Consider the following 18,816-nt stretch of genomic DNA (forward strand, 5'->3'; position numbering starts at 1 on the left):
AGACGATCACATGAAACACAGCTGCGCGTGTGACGATCACATGAAACACAGCTGCGCGTGTGAGACGATCACATGAAACACAGCTGCGCGTGTGACGATCACATGAAACACAGCTGCGCGTGTGACGTTCACATGAAACACAGCTGCGCATGTGAGACGATCACATGAAACACAGCTGCGCGTGTGACGATCACATGAAACACAGCTGCGCGTGTGACGATCACATGAAACACAGCTGCGCGTGAGACGATCACATGAAACACAGCTGCGCATGTGAGACGATCACATGAAACACAGCTGCACGTGTGTGATGATCAACACAGCTGCGCGTGAGACGATCACATGAAACACAGCTGCGCGTGTGTGATGATCAACACAGCTGCGCGTGAGACGATCACATGAAACACAGCTGCGCGTGTGTGACCATCACATGAAACACAGCTGCGCGTGTGTGACGATCACATGAAACACAGCTGCGCGTGTGTGACGATCACATGAAACACAGCTGCGCGTGTGTGACGATCACATGAAACACAGCTGCGCGTGTGTGACGATCACATGAAACACAGCTGCGCGTGTGACGATCACATGAAACACAGCTGCGCGTGTGACGATCACATGAAACACAGCTGCGCGTGTGACGATCACATGAAACACAGCTGCGCATGTGAGACGATCACATGAAACACAGCTGCGCGTGTGTGACGATCACATGAAACACAGCTGCGCGTGAGACGATCACATGAAACACAGCTGCGCGTGTGACGATCACATGAAACACAGCTGCGCATGTGAGACGATCACATGAAACACAGCTGCGCGTGTGACGATCACATGAAACACAGCTGCGCGTGAGACGATCACATGAAACACAGCTGCGCGTGTGAGACGATCACATGAAACACAGCTGCGCGTGTGTGATGATCAACACAGCTGCACGTGAGACGATCACATGAAACACAGCTGCGCGTGTGTGATGATCAACACAGCTGCGCGTGAGACGATCACATGAAACACAGCTGCGCGTGTGACGATCACATGAAACACAGCTGCGCGTGTGTGACGATCACATGAAACACAGCTGCGCGTGTGTGACGATCACATGAAACACAGCTGCGCGTGTGTGACGATCACATGAAACACAGCTGCGCGTGTGTGACGATCACATGAAACACAGCTGCGCGTGTGACGATCACATGAAACACAGCTGCGCGTGTGACGATCACATGAAACACAGCTGCGCGTGTGTGACGATCACATGAAACACAGCTGCGCGTGTGTGACGATCACATGAAACACAGCTGCGCCGTGTGACGATCACATGAAACACAGCTGCGCGTGTGACGATCACATGAAACACAGCTGCGTGTGTGTGACGATCACATGAAACACAGCTGCGGCGTGTGTGACGATCACATGAAACACAGCTGCGCGTGTGACGATCACATGAAACACAGCTGCGCGTGTGTGACGATCACATGAAACACAGCTGCGCGTGTGTGACGATCACATGAAACACAGCTGCGCGTGTGACGATCACATGAAACACAGCTGCGCGTGTGTGACGATCACATGAAACACAGCTGCGCGTGTGTGACGATCACATGAAACACAGCTGCGCGTGTGACGATCACATGAAACACAGCTGCGTGTGTGTGACGATCACATGAAACACAGCTGCGCGTGTGACGATCACATGAAACACAGCTGCGCGTGTGACGATCACATGAAACACAGCTGCGTGTGTGTGACGATCACATGAAACACAGCTGCGCGTGTGTGACGATCACATGAAACACAGCTGCGCGTGTGACGATCACATGAAACACAGCTGCGCGTGTGTGACGATCACATGAAACACAGCTGCGCGTGTGACGATCACATGAAACACAGCTGCGCATGTGAGATGAGAAGTACATTTATAAACTCCAGAAGAATGACATTGAATTTGCTTCAACTCACCCGCCTTCTCCATTTCTCCATCAGTGTGTACCGCGTACATGTTAGTGAACAGAATGAGGCATTACAGACCATAATCCAAAATATATATCGGATGCCAAAAGACCGGTGGAGCAACAATGCTTGTTGTCATGTCATTACTAACAGCATTACGTTGTATGCAGTAAATATTGAAGTTTCATTAATAGAGAAATGCTCCATAATTATCCATAATTCATCTTTACGAGGACGAGAGTGACGGATGCGCGTTTGTGATGTGACATGCAGCTGTGCGTCCTCTATCATGGTCTGTTGGCATGGTAACATAATTAATATGTGCTTAAACTGATTTAAATTATAAATGACGTTTAATCAATCATTGATTAATCAGTATCATCCCTAGTGTACATGTAAACGTGTTTCAGGCTGACAGGTGTCATTTTGTGCTCTTGCTGGTCTCTGTAACGGGTATTTAACGGTTGGATGGCGAGTGTTGGTGAAGGGCAGAAGGGTTCTGATGTGTCTGACCTGCTCTTGCTGGTCTCTGTGTTGTGTGTCTTCAGTCTCTCGATGTCCATCCACAGATGCAGAACATTCTCTCCCCGTCCACCTTCCAGAAACCTCTTAAAGTTCAGAAATCTTTGTCTGTCGTCATGGACACCAGCATGACAATTGCGTCCTGCTGTCTCCAGGGCTGGAGTTACAGGCGATGGGCAGTGTTTGGTTGTCTGAACTGCCGTCAGATCTGTAGATGAAACAATACAAGTTCAGTGTGATTCATTGGGCAGACGAGGTGTGTTGACTTCACAGGATTGTTCTGACATTCCTCATGATAAAACAGCATTTAGTTCCTCATTATCAACAGTTTCATCGTGATCTCTGTCTCTAGGCAGTCAGTGTGAGGAATGGCTACCACATATAAATGTCATACCGTTTGCTGTGCTGTGATTGGACGTCTTCAGTGAGGGAGTGTTTCGAGAGTGGCGGCGGCTGCTGTTCACGTTCTGCTGACCAGACCGAACACAGCACTGCAAACACAACATTTAACAAACACAGACTACAGTATTACAACTCAAATAAACTCTTCAAAGCTGCATTTCTGTATTTTAAGAGTAAAACGCATCACACACCACATGACAGGATAAAGAAGCGTCTGCAGTCACATGATGAGCGCTGAGCTGAGATAAACATGTAGCCAACCTGTGAAAAACACAATGAATCAAAGACTGTTCATTATCTTATACATAACACAAACTTTAATGTCTGCCCAGTATTTAACAATATTTAAGGAACATTCCACGTTCAATACACGTTCAGCTCAATCGACAGCATTTGTGACTTAATATTGATTACCACACAATTCTCCTTTTCTTAAAGGTGCACTTTTAATTTAAATGAGCTTTCACTGACCCCTACTGGCCAGGATGACACGTCATTCAAACACAGATTTCAGTACTATTGTAGAAATTCACCCTAACTCTAAAGACTAATATATATACATATATATACACACACATCTAATATATATAACTGAATGACAGCATTTAGATTAAAATACAGTGCATAAGACTGTTTGGCAACTCATTTTCCTATCATGTAAACATCCACACTCAGCCGTGTTAAAGCCAAACTGAGAATGCCAAAACAAACAGTTTGATCACGGTTCTGTTGAACACCTAAAACACAATTTACCTGTACTCAAAATAACAGTCACTCTGTAGAAAGAACACGAGTCGCTCTCTCTTCAGCCACTGGATGGTTTGATCTCGGTCCAGACACTACAGGAGGACGAGTTTAATTTCACTCATCAGAACTTATAAACAGTTTAACTGAATATCTGTCAAGAGAATTCAATCATGAGTGATTGTGTACACATACAGTGACAGTGTAACTGTTGTCTGTTACAGGATCTGCTGGGATCCAGCTTGGGTCAGAGAGTGTTCTGGACTGCACTTCATGTAGAGATGTTCTGATCCGACGGGACACATCGAGAGCTGTCTGATCCACCAACTCAAAGCCTGCAGAGACCCAATCATACCTCACAGGAACAGCAAACACCTGACACACACACACACACACACACACACACACACACACACACACACACACAGTCACACACACATACACACACACACACACACACACACAGTCACACACACATACACACACAGTCACAGTCACACACACACACACACACACACACACACAGTCACACACACACACACACACACACACACAGTCACACACACACACACACAGTCACACACACACAGTCACACACAGTCACACACACACACACACACACACACAGTCACACACACACACACACACACACACACACAGTCACACAGTCACACACACTTTATTCATGCATCTGCAGCGGTGAACAGAACTTCAGTACTTCATTAATTGACTTTACAATTACTAGCTGTTCTTGAGTATTATTGAACACTTGTACTTTAACTCAATAACATTTCCATGTGTAAACATTTATACCTTTAAAGTACAAAGTGCATATTGCACAGGTATTCATGACAAATCTCATGTCCATAAAATATACATTATATTACTCAACTGCAATTATAATTAGCAGGAGGACACGTTTCATTTAATTTGATGAATTAATTTTGTTTTCTGAATAACTTTATTTTAGAGTTACTTTAAAAAATAAAATAAAAATGTGAAAAACCATGTTGGGATACAGTTACTTTGGGGTATTTACAACCGTTCATCATTAAAATGATTCTCACCGGCAGCAGAAGAAAGTCATTGAAGAACTGAATGAAGATCTGATCAGATGAGAAACTCTCCTCCTGTTCAATCACAACACATATGATCAAACTTACATGAATAAACATGATCAAACTCTCACTTTAATAAACATTAAATAATCATTTCATCACACGACACAACGTGACTCACAAAGTTGTCGCTTGTTATTTCTGGTAAATCTGAAAAAAGAAGAAATCGCGTCAGACTCCGAAATAAATCCGACAAACTGACAGAAACAACAAACGACACGAACTCACCCGGAACCGCGCGAGTCATTTTGAAGAGTTCGGTTCTGATTCAAACGCGCGAGGAGTCCGACTGAACTGAACCGAACTCTTGCGCGTGTGATCCGCTGCCATGGAGATCAAACTGAAACACACAGACACGCGCTGCAGATTTCACAGTGTTGAAACAAACAAACATAGAACAACCTAAACATAGTAAATAAACGTGTGCTGATATAACAGGCCCATATATAATATATAGCGATCAGCCACAACATTAAAAACACCTGTCTAATATGGCGTAGATCCCCCTCGTGTCCCCACAACAGCGCCAACCCGCCTCAGAACAGCATTCAGAGATGATATTCTTCAGCACAATTGTACAGAGCGGTTATCTGAGTTACTGTAGGCTTTATCAGTTCAAACCAGTCTGACCATTCTCATACACAGAACTGACCATCACTGGATGTGATTTTCATTCTGAGTAAATTCTAGAGACTGTTGTGTGTGAAAATCCCAGTAATACTCAAACCAGCCATCTGAAACCAACAATCATGCCACGGTCCAAATCATCACCTTTGGTGGGAAGGAAATGTAGAGACCAGACCTCTTTGAACTTTAATTGAACACCCTTGACCCAGCCCTTCCACTTGTTTTAATGTTACAAGCCTTAAAATTATCACAAAATCAAAGTTTAAATATATTGTGATGTTGAAAAGACTATTTGAGCAGCCGTTTCATCGAGACAGCCGTGCCAGTCCCTCTCTACAGCGCCAATGCTGATCACACCAGTTTGATCGTACGTGCGAAGAGGTTAAAGGTAAAGAATTACTTGCGTTCCAGAGTGAATTTCAGAACAGAAATGCGCATCTCGGCATTCCATCCAGTATTTTTTTATGAGAGATCGTGAAATTTGATAAAAAATGTGTGGATAGAAACACAGCTAATGTCGCAAACTATTTTACTTCCCATTTAAAACAGAAGTATGTACAGTAAGTGAGCGGAGGTCTCTAGTGCACTCTTCAGCTCTCTCATGTGACTGTGGGATGCTTCCTCTGAGATGACATCATTCCAGTCATCAGACACATGGCCTAACCTGCGATTAATAACGCTTTAATATTGATCCACACACAAACATATAAATAAACATATCTTCAGTTTATACCTGTAAATGTCAGCAGCAGACAGAAGGCTCAGGATAACAGCTAGCACGTGTCTCAGGTTTCGCATATTCAGTTCTGAGATGATGTCCACATTGTCCAGCCCCATTTTGCATCTGATGAGCCCTGAGAGAGGCAGGCTGGTTCTGATAGGTCCATCTTCCTCCATCACACGCAGCAGTTCCTCTAAACTGGTTTGGTGCTCTAACACATGTGCACTGCAGCGACTTATAACGTGAACGACCTGCAGCGCTGGAGTCAGGGACAGATAGTGGTGGCCCCTAGCGTCCTTATACTAATTCTGCCTCACCAGCTGGTCTCTTGGTCCATCCTCGGACTGGGTACCCTCCTGTCTCTCCAGCCACAACCATCTCTTGCCGCATGAAGACGCCGGCAGCTCAAGCTCCTGGAAAGAGCCGTCGAGGAGTCGTGCAGATTGTTCAGACCCAACGAGCTGAAGCCGCTGTCTTCAGACGCTGAGGTGGGGGTGACCAGGACACAGGGTTTCTCTGTGCTCACAGGATAATGGAAGTTCTTGCCTGTTTGTGGCGAGTTAGAAAGACCAGCGAGGATGCTTTCGTCAAGATCTGGTTCAGTGAGGGCATCAGTGACCTGGTCCTGAAACAGCAGGACTCATCTGGATGCCACACCTGCCACTCTCAAGGGTTGAAGTAAATCGCTTAAGAGAACATCAGATGCCATTTATGACAGGAGAAATCTGAATTGGCACTCAAAGTGCTGAAGGACAACGGTCCAGTCGGGCTGATGTCTGGAGAGTTGAAGCTCTCGCCGGGATCTCTGGAGGCTTCTCCAGGTGTGGCGATGCAGCTCTTCCTCCCATCAGAGGATGAGCAGGAGATGAGCAGACGTCTGTGGAGTAACGGGTCCTTTTATATAACCTTTGGAGTCTCACACCAGCCCATTTGGACTGACGGTTCTCTCTTCGACTCTTTCAGAGTCCTTTGGCCATCTCTGGTGAACTCTGAGACAAGTCCAGCTCATGGTTTTCCTTGGTGCCGTTCGAAGTGTCTGGTTGGGTGTCTTTCCTGGGAATGTAGAGACGCTCCATATGATCGTTGCTGTGACAGGAGCCACAGATCTGATATTTCACACTGAAAATGATCAGATTTAATCTGTGTGCCCTCCATTATCTTCAGATGGCCTTCAACATTTAATGGAACCAAGAGTGCCATCAACATACAAGAAAATAATTACCAATTAATCTCTGAGAATAATGTTTCCTTTCATAGTGCTAATGGTTCACTAGCTCATAAATATTACTGGAAACTCACTCATGTAGTTTGGTTTAATGTTTAACAGTAACCAGTCAGGAAGGTTTGTGACAAAAATATGAAAACAGTTGAACACTTCAGCTCAGAGGCGACGCGTAACTGTTGATAGTGCGAGGGCACAATTTAAAGTTCATGGTGGTATGCATTGTTCAGGGTCAGTAGAAAAATTTGTTTTAATTAACCCAAATCTCTCGGGTATTTGTTAAGCACATAGCAAGTTTTCATAAAAAACACAGCGTCTGCACCACAGTAATGAGACAACTAGCAGGTGTTCTTAATCAGAAAGAAAACAAGAGCTACTTCCTGGGTTGTGGCGTGCTAACTTTCCATTCATAATAAATATAGCCACGCCACCTTGCAAAATGCTTTAACAAACTTATGACCTAATCCTATTTTTGTGACAACTTACCATTAGCTAAAAAATAACAAATGTAAATGACAATAACAAATGTACACGCTTTAAAAACCTTACCATGTCAAAAGAATTGTAGGCGTCGGTCCTTTCTGCTTGCAAACCTTGTTACAACGTCCAGTATGTTAACGGCGTGTCCTTTTTCAATCTGTAATATTGCCAGGTTAGAAACACGAGCATCTGTCATTGTTGTCCTCAGGTAAGTTTTCAGTTGCCTCAAAGAAGAAAAGCTTCTCTCAGCCGATGCTGTAGTCACTGGGATAGTTAAGTAAAGCACGTAGAGTTTTGACAGATTTGGAAGAGTGTCACGCAGTGCCATTTCACGAAAGAATCGCAGTCTTTTTTCCAGCTGGGTGCACTCCTCTTCCTCATTACTCTTCTCAGCAATGCCATCTCTGAACATTCGGGAAAACAAGTTCATTTCAGAGTTCAGATCTTCTTGATCAATACTATACGTGGTGGAAACAGCGGCAACACTTTCATCTGATGGGCTCTCAGAAGAGAGAACGTCTGCAAGGGACTTGAAAATGGACAGGTCATTCTCGGAAAAGCGGTCCTCCATTTCCTCAATAAGGGTATCCAAAGTGCTGTACAGTATTTCAACTCTGTAGTAGTCCTCGGGCTTTTCAAAAGAGGACTTTACCCCTCCTCCCAGTTTTAGTAACCCGTTTGCATGGCACACAAGGGCCAGAAAAACCGTTTTTCTGGCACAGTTCATTGACGTGATTAAAGGTTTGGGATGCAAAATCGTCACTTCTCATTTCCTTTAGTACTGACACTATTGATTTAACCATCGCCATTGCTGTTTGATATGTGAAGTCTTTTGATTTAAGAAATTTGGACAGGTGGTTTGTTTGCATTAGCACTCTCCGCATAAAAAACATGCAGTACAGAAAGTTGAAGTCTTGCACATTTCTGGGAAGTGCATAAGCTTCAGTTCCAGCTTTTGAACCCCCATGTGAAATTTCGTTCAGAGCTTGAACCATTTCATCAATATTTTCCAACACAGCTCTGATAGCCTCGACTCGGCAGTTCCAACGAGTGTCGCTGAGTGACTTAAGTGTAGTTGGCCCCGCAGAATACGTTTTTTGTGAAGTACATTTTTCAAACACAGCATGTTTCTTTGAGTTTACTTCAATGAAATTTCGTAGAGCCTGGATAATTCCGAAAGCATTTCGGACAACTGGAATGCAGGAAGCCATGTCCACCACGCAGAGATTTAATATATGAGCATAACAGTGAACATAGTGAGCGAGAGGATTTTCGTTAAGTATCCGTGTGGCCACACCTTTGTAGGGTCCTCTCATGTTGGCGGCTCCATCATAACATTGACCTCTTAGAGCTGAAATATCAAGTCCCAAGGCTGATAATGTACTCTTGATCAGTGTGGCAAGTGAAGCCCCGTCCGTCTGCAGCGTCCTGTAGAAGCCAATAAACCGCTCCTGTATTTCAAATGACTGGTTTACGTAGCGCACTATGAGAGCAACTTGCTCGTGTCTTGACAGATCCATTGTTTCGTCTGCAATGATGGAAAACGCTTCAGCTTTTTTTACTTCATTTACGATAGAATCTATTACTTGTGAAGCCATGATTTCGATTATTTCATTCTGACACGAGCTGTGTAGGAAGGTGAAGTATTTCTCTCGGTTAACCATAAATCGTTGAATCAGTTCGTTGTCTGTACTACGCAGTTTCATCAATTCCCGCAAATTGCCTTGATTTGTGGAATCCATTCCCTCTTCGTGTCCCCTCAAAGGTATACCCTGGCGAGCGCAAAATAAAGTACTCTCTATTACAGTTTCTAAATATGCTCTGTTGTCCGCCACTGATTTTTTCTTTTGACTATCAAGCTGGGACGCAACGCTCCGTTTTACAGGACTGCAGCCTACCCTTCCATTTAGCTACGGCCTCTAGATGAGCTTCACACTTTGAATGTTCCCAAAATCTTTCATTTGCTTTCTTCCATGTTTTAAAACCAGTAACTCGAAATGCCAGTTCACTGTTTGGCCCATTGCCAAATGCTCGACAGCAAAAGCAGAAAGCTCTGTCATCACGTACGCTGTATTCAAGCCATTTACACTCATTGTACCACATTTGCCTGAATTTTCTGTTTTTGATCCCGCAGGCACTGGCTGGAAAATTAATTACTGGCTGATACGGGCCTTCTTCAATATATTCCAAAGCTGCATCCGGCCCAAGGCAAGGGTCTCTTTTATCCATTTACATTTATGCATTTGGCAGACGCTTTTATCCAAAGCGACTTACAGTGCACCTATAACAGGGACAATCCCCCCGGAGCAACCTGGAGTTAAGTGCCTTGCTCAAGGGCACAATGGTGGTGGCCGTGGGGTTCGAACCAACGACCTTCTGATTAATAGCCCTGTGCTTTAGCCACTACGCCACCACCACTCCAGTATCCACAGACTCGACAGTTGCACCCGCACTAACCTGAGCGTTTGAAATGGTATCGTCACTCTCGTTGCTTCTAACATTCAAAACTACAGAAGAGTCAGGTTCTGTGTCTGTTGATGTCTCTGGCGTTGGTGGTTTAGATTTTTTGTTGTAGAAAAACTCCAAACTTAGCTGTCTTTTTGCCATTTTAAAATATTTTTGAATGCCTCGTGCTGACTGAACAGTTGTCTCATTAAGTGAACAGTCGTTCTCGCGAGAACAAATATAAAGGTGTGTTTATGCTAATATCTTTGACATTTTGAAATAAACTACATATTTGCTACCCACTTACGAAAAACATTAAAAAAACAAAAAGTGTGTGTATATATGTATATACCCTTACAAAAATAACCTACAGGAATCCTGCAGGATTTTCATTTTTTCTGCAGGTATCCTGCAGGAATTATAAAATCCTGCAGGATTTTCTCTTGTGCTGCACAGCAGTCCTGCAGGAAGTTTAAAATCCTACAGGATTTAAAAAAAAATCTGCAGGAATTATAAAATCCTGCAGGATTTTTCACTAGTGTAGGATGTTGCTGCATGTTTCTGTTGTATTGAAGGGCTCATTCTAAAACAAGTAGGAATGTCCTGCACATACTGCTGTGCAGCACAAGTGAAAAATCCTGCAGGATTTTATAATTCCTGCAGAAACGAAATGTTTTCTTACAGGAGTTTTTTCCTGTAAATGAAAAATAAATAAATACAAAATGAAAAATAAATATAAAAAAAACTACAGGTTTTGGATTCAGGATAGACTATATAATGACTAGAGAATAAAACTGTGATAGTTGCTGTAGTTTTAGTCATACAATTTTTATTTAATTAGATTCAAGTACATTTCGTTGAACTATTTTTTATATATTATGCTCTGTTGGCAGCAATAGAAACAATGAGTCTTAACAAATAAATGAATACAATTAAGAGTAAGAATAGATATAGGCAAAAATAAAAAATTAACCATTACTCTAAATCATTTCAAAATTATGCATTTATGCAAACATCCAAGACATTTCAACATTTAAGAGATATGAGTCTGTGTACTGTACACTTTTACATTTTATAACATTAAGATCAAAACCAGCAATTTATTTTTAATCCAACTCCCATCTATTTGGTTGGATGCAAAAAAATTATTTGCAAGACCTGGCAGGTCCTTGAGATAGACACAGGTTGAATGTATGTCTGTGCATTTGATTAGTTCAACTGAGTCTATCCCTCTTTCTTTTAAAATGCTTGTTGCTGTTATCCCTGATTCTCTGTCTTTGCTGATGTCATTACTTGTTGTTTTCATAACATCAATGAAGGCATGACCCTCTCCTTGCGCATTACCTACATTTATAAATGATCGTATTAATGCTACAGACCCATGTTTGGTTTGAACTGCATAGTTGATTCTTTTAGATAAAGATTTTGCTCCTTTTGAATGAATTCGCTTGCCATATACCACAGCCCTAGAATAAAAACTGAAAGCTTTATTTGCACTAAAACCTGACTCTTGAAGGAGATAAGACTCTCTTGGGGTTGGCTGTCGTACATTTGGGCATCCAAGAAACATCACGCTAGAACTACCAATACACTTTGTGACAATCTTGGTACCTCCCAACATTTTTTCAACAAAGCTTTTGCTGTGTTGTGTTTGTTCATCATTGAATACAGCAGCAATGAGTCGTGGAACATGCTGGTAAAGGTTAAACATGTTAACAATTTGCTCTGCTACAGCTTGTGTGCCATGAAAGAGTTTCTGAAGGTGTCCATTCTGGGACTCATATAAGAATGCACTGTGACTCCATAAAGGACCCCAATTTTTTACAGATGCTGCTGCATGTACAAGTATGTGGACATTATAAGACACATGACACTTTCCATACAGAGACTCAAAGCGGCCCACAAATGATTTTAAAAGGCCATCAGCTTTGTCAATGTCATGGGGGGGAATTGAATCTTGAAGGAGAATGTATGTGGCCTGTACTAGAAGTAGTAAATGGTCAAGATATTTTCTGGGTAAAATGCCGAACAAACAGGGAAGGCTGTAAAATAAGAAAAAGTGTCTGTATTCCGAAGCTTTCCAATATTTACGCAAAGAAATTGAACGGGGTGGTCTTGTTATACTTGCAGGTGGTTTAATGGCAAGTAACCTTCTTTCAATTTGCTCGACTTCTCTTCCAATGTACCAAGACTCTGTATGGTATTTGGAGTCAAACCATAGGGTAGTCAGCTGGCGACAAACACCAAGTAATATGCCATGCATGTAATCATATCCAAATCCAGTAACCATGTTAAAAAACATCAGCAGCATTAGAGGAGATGGACCTTTTACACCATTTATGCATGTTTCCGAATCCACAGCTTGCTGAGCATCTTTAGTGTGTTTTTTGTGTGATCTTAGCTCTGGCTCCGTTGACTGCAAAGGATACACCCTTGTAAACCCATTACCCTTTTCTACAACTTCACCCTTTTGATAACACCAGTTACAACCATGCTCTCCATTAAATTGCTTGACGTTCTGTACAGCACAACGAGCCACTGAATCACAAATGCAAAGCAAACTGTAAACATGGACTACTGATTTTTCACCTTTCCACTGACAAGGTAACCCTTGGTTTTCAAGACTTCGCAATTCATTAACAAACGATTGCAGAAACGAGTTCATTTCTGGCTTTCTTGGCCCAAACCACAAACCGCCAAGAATGACATGCTTTGCCCTCAGATTAGGGGAGCTCGTTGATTGTAACTTGAAGTGGCCAGATATGAAAAGGAGAAGATTTGAAAATTGGAACACCATCAACATTCCATGACACTGAAATATTCGCCAAATTTGGGTCATTTAGTGCATCAATAGATTTGTACATAGTGCCATCAAATATGTCTTCAACGTTTTGTGAGTTGCGCTTTGTCCTTGACCATTTGTAATTCAAAGACTGACAAAAATCTGTATTCTGAAATTTACCTCTTAATTGATCTGCAATAGATAACTTGATAAAGACAGAGCCAGATTTGATTAGGTTTTCCATGTCCCCTGGGGCACCATTGCATGAAGCACAGTGGGTGGGGATTTCATTACCAAAGAAATATTGGCAGGATGGGCAAATATACTGGACTTCAAAAGTGTCACAGTGAAAGGATTTCATGAACTTGTATAAGCTATCTGGAACGCCATTGGTTGAATCAGGACAGTGGAGATTGATAAGATCTAACAAGTCACTCAAAGCCACTTTGGATGTTGTATGCCTGAGGCTGTAGGCAAGTATAGACAGGAGAGATTCTTCATTAGTGATTTTGGCATTTGGATATATCTTTTCCTCACTGGCACACCACTCCTCTCTTTCTTCTGTGCTTCCCTCACAAACTGCACTGTGGTTTCTGACAATCTAGAAAGTAAATATTGCACTTATTACAAGCTGACACATAAAGAAGAAAAAAAAGTGTGAGGCTATAGACTAGTACATATTCTAAACTTTATTCTCACATGAGTCTGTGGAAAGTTCTCATAAGCTGTGCTAAAAACATCATCCTCATCATCAGCAGAAAAGCTTTCCTGTCAGAAATTGTGCATTTATTACACATTAAAACAAAGATATGAACACAGATATTTACAAATGTATGCAAAAAACATTGGATAAAAAGAAAAGATCAGAAATTCTTCTCACATCAGCATCTGAAAAGTTCCCATCAGCATCGCTGATGACCTCATTCTCATCATCAGTAGAAACGTTTCCCTGTGAGACATGTACAGCTATTGGACCACTATGCATGTACTATACTTTTAAATTTTTATATGTACTGGCTGAAAAAGGAACAAAGAATTGCCAACCTTATGACAATAAAGAAGCGCAATTCTAAAGAAGATTAACTTTGAAAAAAAAAAAAACTATTCTCACATGAGCATCAGGGGAGTTCCTGTTAGATTTGCTGATATTGTCACCACTGTCATCAATGGAAATGTTTTCCTATAAGTATGAAATTATAAACATACAGGAGCTAGTTAGACATGGCTTCTTGTCTAACTATGGCCATGTATTTATCACTGAAAATGGTTTTTAGGCCAACATCAAAACCTGAATTACTTCAACTATATCAGGAATAAGCCATGTCTTGTATGATCTTCTCTTTTTTGCCTGAAGAAGAAGAAAGAGCAGAATTCTTGCTTATTTGATTAATGTCAATATGTAATTCTACAATAAGAAAACAATTGCCTAAATTACAGTTATTTGCATATTATTCTGAATTCAGCAACCTATTATATTCTGTGTCCATCGCCTTTTTGTAGCTGCTGGAACAGGTGCCTCTTCATTTAAGTACACTTTATACTCCATTTGTATCCTTCAAAAAGAAACAATAGTGTTATTTCTTTGTAAGCATAATAAAGAATATATTTTTTTGCATTATCCGAATAGCTTAAACCAAATTGTAATATGAGAACATTTTCTAAAAATTACAATAACGAATCTGGGTATTTATAAAATTGAATTAGGAACATAGGATTAATATATATATATTTTTAGAAGGCTATTTATTTTAAAGAAAATAAAAGTTGTCGCGAAAGACTTGTGTTTTAAGGAATCTGTTGAATAAGAGTCTTTCACCCTGAAAAAGACGCTCGTGTAATTTACATAAAGAACCGGTAAATGAATCTTTCTAGAGATTCGATTCACTGAGGTGACGTGTTTCATTGACGCCCTACTCGCTACACGTAGCCGATTCACGTCATTCAACTGTCACTTTGTCTTGTGAAGGTAAGTCCGCCTTTTTTATTATAATAATTGTATCGTTATAATGCTTTAAATTACTGTTCTGTTATACATTTCTAAATGAATGTGTATTTGTAACACTAAAACATATGAAAATGTTTTTTTTTTTTCTGTTTTTTTTTTTTTTGCTGCCGGCACATTATAGGCTTATATAGCTAACGTTATACCGGCTATATCAATTTTTTTTTAATAAATGACTATAAAAAAATGAGCTTTATCTATTGTTAACAAAACCCATTACTTTGTTTTGTATTTCATCACTAGTAATTGATATTATTGTACCTTTTGGTTACCTTAGAATAGAAGTAAATTATCTGCACCGGACGAGACCGTGAGAGTTGCTGGCTGGTTGCCGTTAAAGGTAACATTGTTGTCATGGATACAGTCAGTTGAAGGCAACAGATGAATGTGAATGATGAGACTTTAGAGTTTTGTACACCTTTGGATTAATATAGGCCTATATTTTATTAATGTATAAATGTATTTATGTTCAATTGTATGTAAGTAAATATGTATGCATGTAATTATTTATTTATTTATTTATTTATTTAGAAAATGAACAAAACATGGGTTCTGGTGGAATGGAGGGAGGAGCCTCCCACCTATGATATTGTCCCTAAAAAGGACATACTAAAAAAAAGTTTGAACCTGGAGATGTTGTGGATGTGGTTTATGAAGAGGAAAGTTCCCCAGCCACAGTTATAGATATTGATGGTAAAAGTTCAGCAAACAAGACTCAGTCATGATATAGAAGATATGTATTTCCTACTTAGAGAGCAAAGAAACCCTCAGGAGGAGGATGTTCAGGCTAGAGGGGAAAAGAAAAAGTCAGCCATGTTTGCAAAATGATGCAAAAAGAGTGGCAAAGAAAAAAAAAACACTCCAACTCAGTCCCCATCTCACTCATCATCTGATCAAGAGCCTCTGGTCAAACATCAAGTATACATCTTTTAAATACTTTTATTTTTCATTATGCTTTTTTAAATCACAAATATTAAGATACTAATATTGTGTGTCCATCTTTAGGTCATCCGCAGAAAGGATAGTATTTTAATGCAGGAAATAAACAACATGGACAGTCAAGCTGGAGAGCCTTCAAGCCGAGAAACTCGACTTGAGAAAGAAATTCTGAAATTAAAAAAAGAAAATGAAAATCTAAGAGCACTTAATATATCTCTGCAACAAGGTTTTTTTTTTCTTCATATATCTGTATTTCTGTCTATCCATCTATATATCAATTTATCTGTCAGTGTGGTAGTCTGTAAGTAATCTTTTTTCTTTTCTTTTTTTTAAAGAAATTCTTCCAATGCTCAAGTCCATGAAACAGGACACTCTTACTGTTAATCAACAACCACAAAATAGTTCAAGCCAGAAGAATCCCCCTGAAAAGGTGAATAAAAATATATTTGTTTGTTTATATAGCCTATATTCACGTAAAGTGTTGTGCAGAAGTCGTAGAAGCCATGTTAATTTCTTCATGTATCATTTAACTTTTGTAACTTAATACAAACTTGATTACCCCCTTGTCTATAAAACAGCTGGCACACTAAAGCAAAATATATCACTTTTTTGTAGAAGAATCTAACAAGCCTCACACTTTTGCACAGTATGTAGTCAACGTTACATGCTTTTAGATATAGTGCCCCTAACTTTTTTCTTGACAGACACATGTGCTAGGAATTAGTCCAGCTGTCCTGACAAGTTGTGGACGGGGTGGCACATCATCTTCTGCCATGGTAAAAGATCTGGCGGTGGCAGTGTTTGGGAGAGACACGTTGGCCACACATGGGCTGTCTGGAAGAGCTGGCAATGCTAACAAAGACGCTATAGCAAAGCCAGCTCTTGACCAGGACAAAGTTGTGCAGATCCTAGGTAAGTAAAATGTCCTTCTTTTTTTCTTTACGCAAACATAATGTTGCAGTTACAGTGCAAAATTGTAATCATATGCTATCACATATGATAAGTAGAATTGCATTTACAGACACAGTACAGAAAAAATTTCCGGATGTTCCAAAAAAGTTCATCAGGGCAGCACTAAGAGAGAAGTTGAATGATGAGCACAAGTTACGAGTAAGGTAATCATTTGTCATACACACCACACACACACACACACACACACACTCATGCTCTCTCTCACACACACACACACAAGCTCATGCTCTCTCTTACACACACACACACACACACACACACACACACACGCGCTCATGCTCTCTCTCACACACGCGCACACACACGCTCATGCTCTCTCTCACACACGCACACACACGCTCATGCTCTCTCACACACACATACACATGCTCTCTCTCACACACATACACATGCTCTCTCTCACACACAATCACACACACACACACACTTTTTTTTAACTCTTTTCCCCCCTTTTTTTCAGGAAAACAGTGTAGAGGCTTCATTTGACTGATAGAGCAACATTTGGCTGCATGCATGTGAATTGGACTCCGCTTCTCTCTGCTCTGCAGTTTCAATAAATAAAATAAAATAAATAATTTGTAATAATACATTGTTTGTTGTGAAGTTATGTCCCCTGCATGAATCCAGCAGAAGACAACTTGCAAAGTCCTGCATAATTGCATATATATCCTGCACAACAGTCCTACAGGAAGTTTGAAAATTATATTTTAAAACCCTGCAGGGATATAATTCCTGCAGGATATAATTCCTGCATGTTTTCCTTCATAAAATTCCTGCAGGTATTCCTACAGGAAAATGAGCTGAAAATCCTGTAGGAAATCTGCATAATATTCCTGCAGGATTCCTGTAGGTTATTTTTGTAAGGGAGTAGCAGATATCATGTGACAGTTTGTGCTGTTGCTGAACAACCGTTTACACCTGAATGACACTGACAAACTTTTATAGACATTGAACTGAAAATACACAGTGAAGAGTTAAGAAGAATTATAATTTAGACTATTTCCTGACCAATCGAGACAACTTCCGTTTACGCCTTCGTTTGTTTGTGTTGCCATGGAAACCGTACTCGTGGGTAGTGAACAGTTCTCGTCAGAAACGGCCTCATAAAAGCCTTGAAATCAACAACAGAAATACTTTTATTGAACATCAGGATTAAATATAGGTGGATATTTATTGCGGTTTGGTGTGTTTAAGAGTGATCAGCAGGAATGTTTAGAAGTGATTTGTGTTGTGTTGTGTTGTGTTGCGTTGAGTTGATTTTAGTTGTGTTGTGTGTAACAGGTGTCATGAGTATTCAGGCTGTTTCTGCTCTGGTGGCTCCGGGTTCGAGTTGCTGGTCGGTTCCTGTGGAGCATCTGGACTACAGCTTCATCCAGAACTGCTCAGACCTGAACCATCTGGAGCAGATCCTGAGAGTCCTGCGGTGAGACGAGACCCATCTGTCTGTCCGTCTGTCTGTCTGTCTCCACCATCTGTCTGTCAGATCTTCAGTCACCTGTGCTGCTGATGTTCCTCAGGTCTGGTCAGGAAGGGTTTTACCCTCATCTCATTGAGTTCTGTGAGAAGCACATGGAGAATCTGGACCCAAAGTCTGGAGTCCTGCGGCAGGAGAAGAGCGTCTCCACCGCTGCATGTTTCTCCGCAGAGGAATGGACTGAGATCTCAGAAGAGCTGCAGGTAACAGAATGTTCCAGAAGTGCATGAAGTGCCAAAAAACCCTTTTCTTAATCGGTATGTTCTCCAATGAATTCCTGTAGTGCATTGAAAATGCTTTTTTAATTGGATTATTTTAATGAACATAATAATTTGATAGAAGTTGAATTTGAGATTGAAATGAGGTCATATCTTCAGATTGTGTTTGTCTCTGATATGTTTTTCACAGATGTG

The 18,816-nt window shown here is 40.9% G+C and overlaps 4 protein-coding genes and 1 pseudogene across 6 annotated transcripts in view; 2 read left to right on the forward strand and 3 right to left on the reverse strand.

Annotated features, from left to right (window-relative positions):
* LOC127658048 (regulator of G-protein signaling 22) overlaps positions 1-8,390 on the reverse strand; it is a 41,927-nt gene extending 33,537 nt beyond the window's left edge. The window contains exons 1-9 of one of the 2 annotated variants that reach the window (XM_052147130.1): positions 7,859-8,390; positions 4,968-5,079; positions 4,861-4,889; positions 4,689-4,751; positions 3,817-3,996; positions 3,631-3,716; positions 3,069-3,138; positions 2,870-2,966; positions 2,467-2,683 (exon numbers count right to left, since the gene is read on the reverse strand). In XM_052147130.1, coding sequence (XP_052003090.1) covers positions 2,467-2,683; positions 2,870-2,966; positions 3,069-3,138; positions 3,631-3,716; positions 3,817-3,996; positions 4,689-4,751; positions 4,861-4,889; positions 4,968-4,986 — 761 coding nt within the window. In that variant the 5' untranslated portion in view covers positions 4,987-5,079; positions 7,859-8,390. Of the gene's footprint in view, positions 1-2,466; positions 2,684-2,869; positions 2,967-3,068; positions 3,139-3,630; positions 3,717-3,816; positions 3,997-4,688; positions 4,752-4,860; positions 4,890-4,967; positions 5,180-7,858 lie in introns of those variants that run through there. The other variant, XM_052147131.1, reaches the window with a different exon arrangement.
* Positions 5,226-9,309, reverse strand: LOC127657708 (uncharacterized; annotated as a pseudogene).
* A 3,648-nt stretch (positions 9,310-12,957) lies between these two features.
* LOC127657709 (uncharacterized) lies at positions 12,958-15,365 on the reverse strand. Its single transcript, XM_052146551.1, has 6 exons — positions 15,291-15,365; positions 14,314-14,364; positions 14,128-14,196; positions 13,897-13,965; positions 13,716-13,784; positions 12,958-13,617 (listed from the first exon to the last, which is right to left on the reverse strand). The coding sequence occupies exons 1-6, from the start codon at positions 15,363-15,365 to the stop codon at positions 12,958-12,960; spliced, it is 993 nt and encodes a 330-aa protein (XP_052002511.1).
* LOC127658338 (BEN domain-containing protein 6-like) lies at positions 14,396-17,475 on the forward strand. The gene is made up of 8 exons (XM_052147577.1): positions 14,396-15,358; positions 15,550-15,711; positions 15,771-15,936; positions 16,024-16,183; positions 16,293-16,387; positions 16,662-16,869; positions 16,979-17,072; positions 17,390-17,475. Exons 4-8 carry the CDS (start codon positions 16,051-16,053, stop codon positions 17,400-17,402), a joined length of 543 nt encoding a protein of 180 aa, XP_052003537.1. The 5' UTR covers positions 14,396-15,358; positions 15,550-15,711; positions 15,771-15,936; positions 16,024-16,050; the 3' UTR covers positions 17,403-17,475.
* Positions 17,476-17,904: 429 nt separating this feature from the next.
* Positions 17,905-18,816, forward strand: part of spag1b (sperm associated antigen 1b) — a 12,246-nt gene continuing 11,334 nt past the window's right edge. For both annotated transcript variants that reach the window (XM_052146401.1, XM_052146402.1), the window contains exons 1-4: positions 17,905-18,091; positions 18,211-18,352; positions 18,447-18,606; positions 18,812-18,816. The exon at positions 18,812-18,816 is cut by the window's right edge and continues 103 nt beyond it. In XM_052146401.1, coding sequence (XP_052002361.1) covers positions 18,216-18,352; positions 18,447-18,606; positions 18,812-18,816 — 302 coding nt within the window. In that variant the 5' untranslated portion in view covers positions 17,905-18,091; positions 18,211-18,215. The remainder of the gene's footprint in view (positions 18,092-18,210; positions 18,353-18,446; positions 18,607-18,811) is intronic.

This window comes from Xyrauchen texanus, chromosome 17 (genome assembly GCF_025860055.1).
Source record: "Xyrauchen texanus isolate HMW12.3.18 chromosome 17, RBS_HiC_50CHRs, whole genome shotgun sequence".
Lineage (NCBI taxonomy): Eukaryota > Metazoa > Chordata > Actinopteri > Cypriniformes > Catostomidae > Xyrauchen > Xyrauchen texanus.

Excerpts from the sequence above, each read along its gene's own strand:
- LOC127658338 (XM_052147577.1), top strand. The coding sequence starts at position 16,051 with ATGCAGGAAATAAACAACATGGACAGTCAAGCTGGAGAGCCTTCAAGC. Across the intron at positions 16,388-16,661 it reads AGAAGAATCCCCCTGAAAAG|ACACATGTGCTAGGAATTAG; the intron begins GTGAATAAAAAT and ends TTTTCTTGACAG. Across the intron at positions 16,870-16,978 it reads CAAAGTTGTGCAGATCCTAG|ACACAGTACAGAAAAAATTT; the intron begins GTAAGTAAAATG and ends TTGCATTTACAG.
- LOC127657709 (XM_052146551.1), bottom strand. The coding sequence starts at position 15,365 with ATGTTACCTTTAACGGCAACCAGCCAGCAACTCTCACGGTCTCGTCCG. Across the intron at positions 14,365-15,290 it reads TAATTTACTTCTATTCTAAG|GCAAAAAAGAGAAGATCATA; the intron begins GTAACCAAAAGG and ends CTTCTTCTTCAG. Across the intron at positions 14,197-14,313 it reads TTATTCCTGATATAGTTGAA|GAAAACATTTCCATTGATGA; the intron begins GTAATTCAGGTT and ends TCATACTTATAG.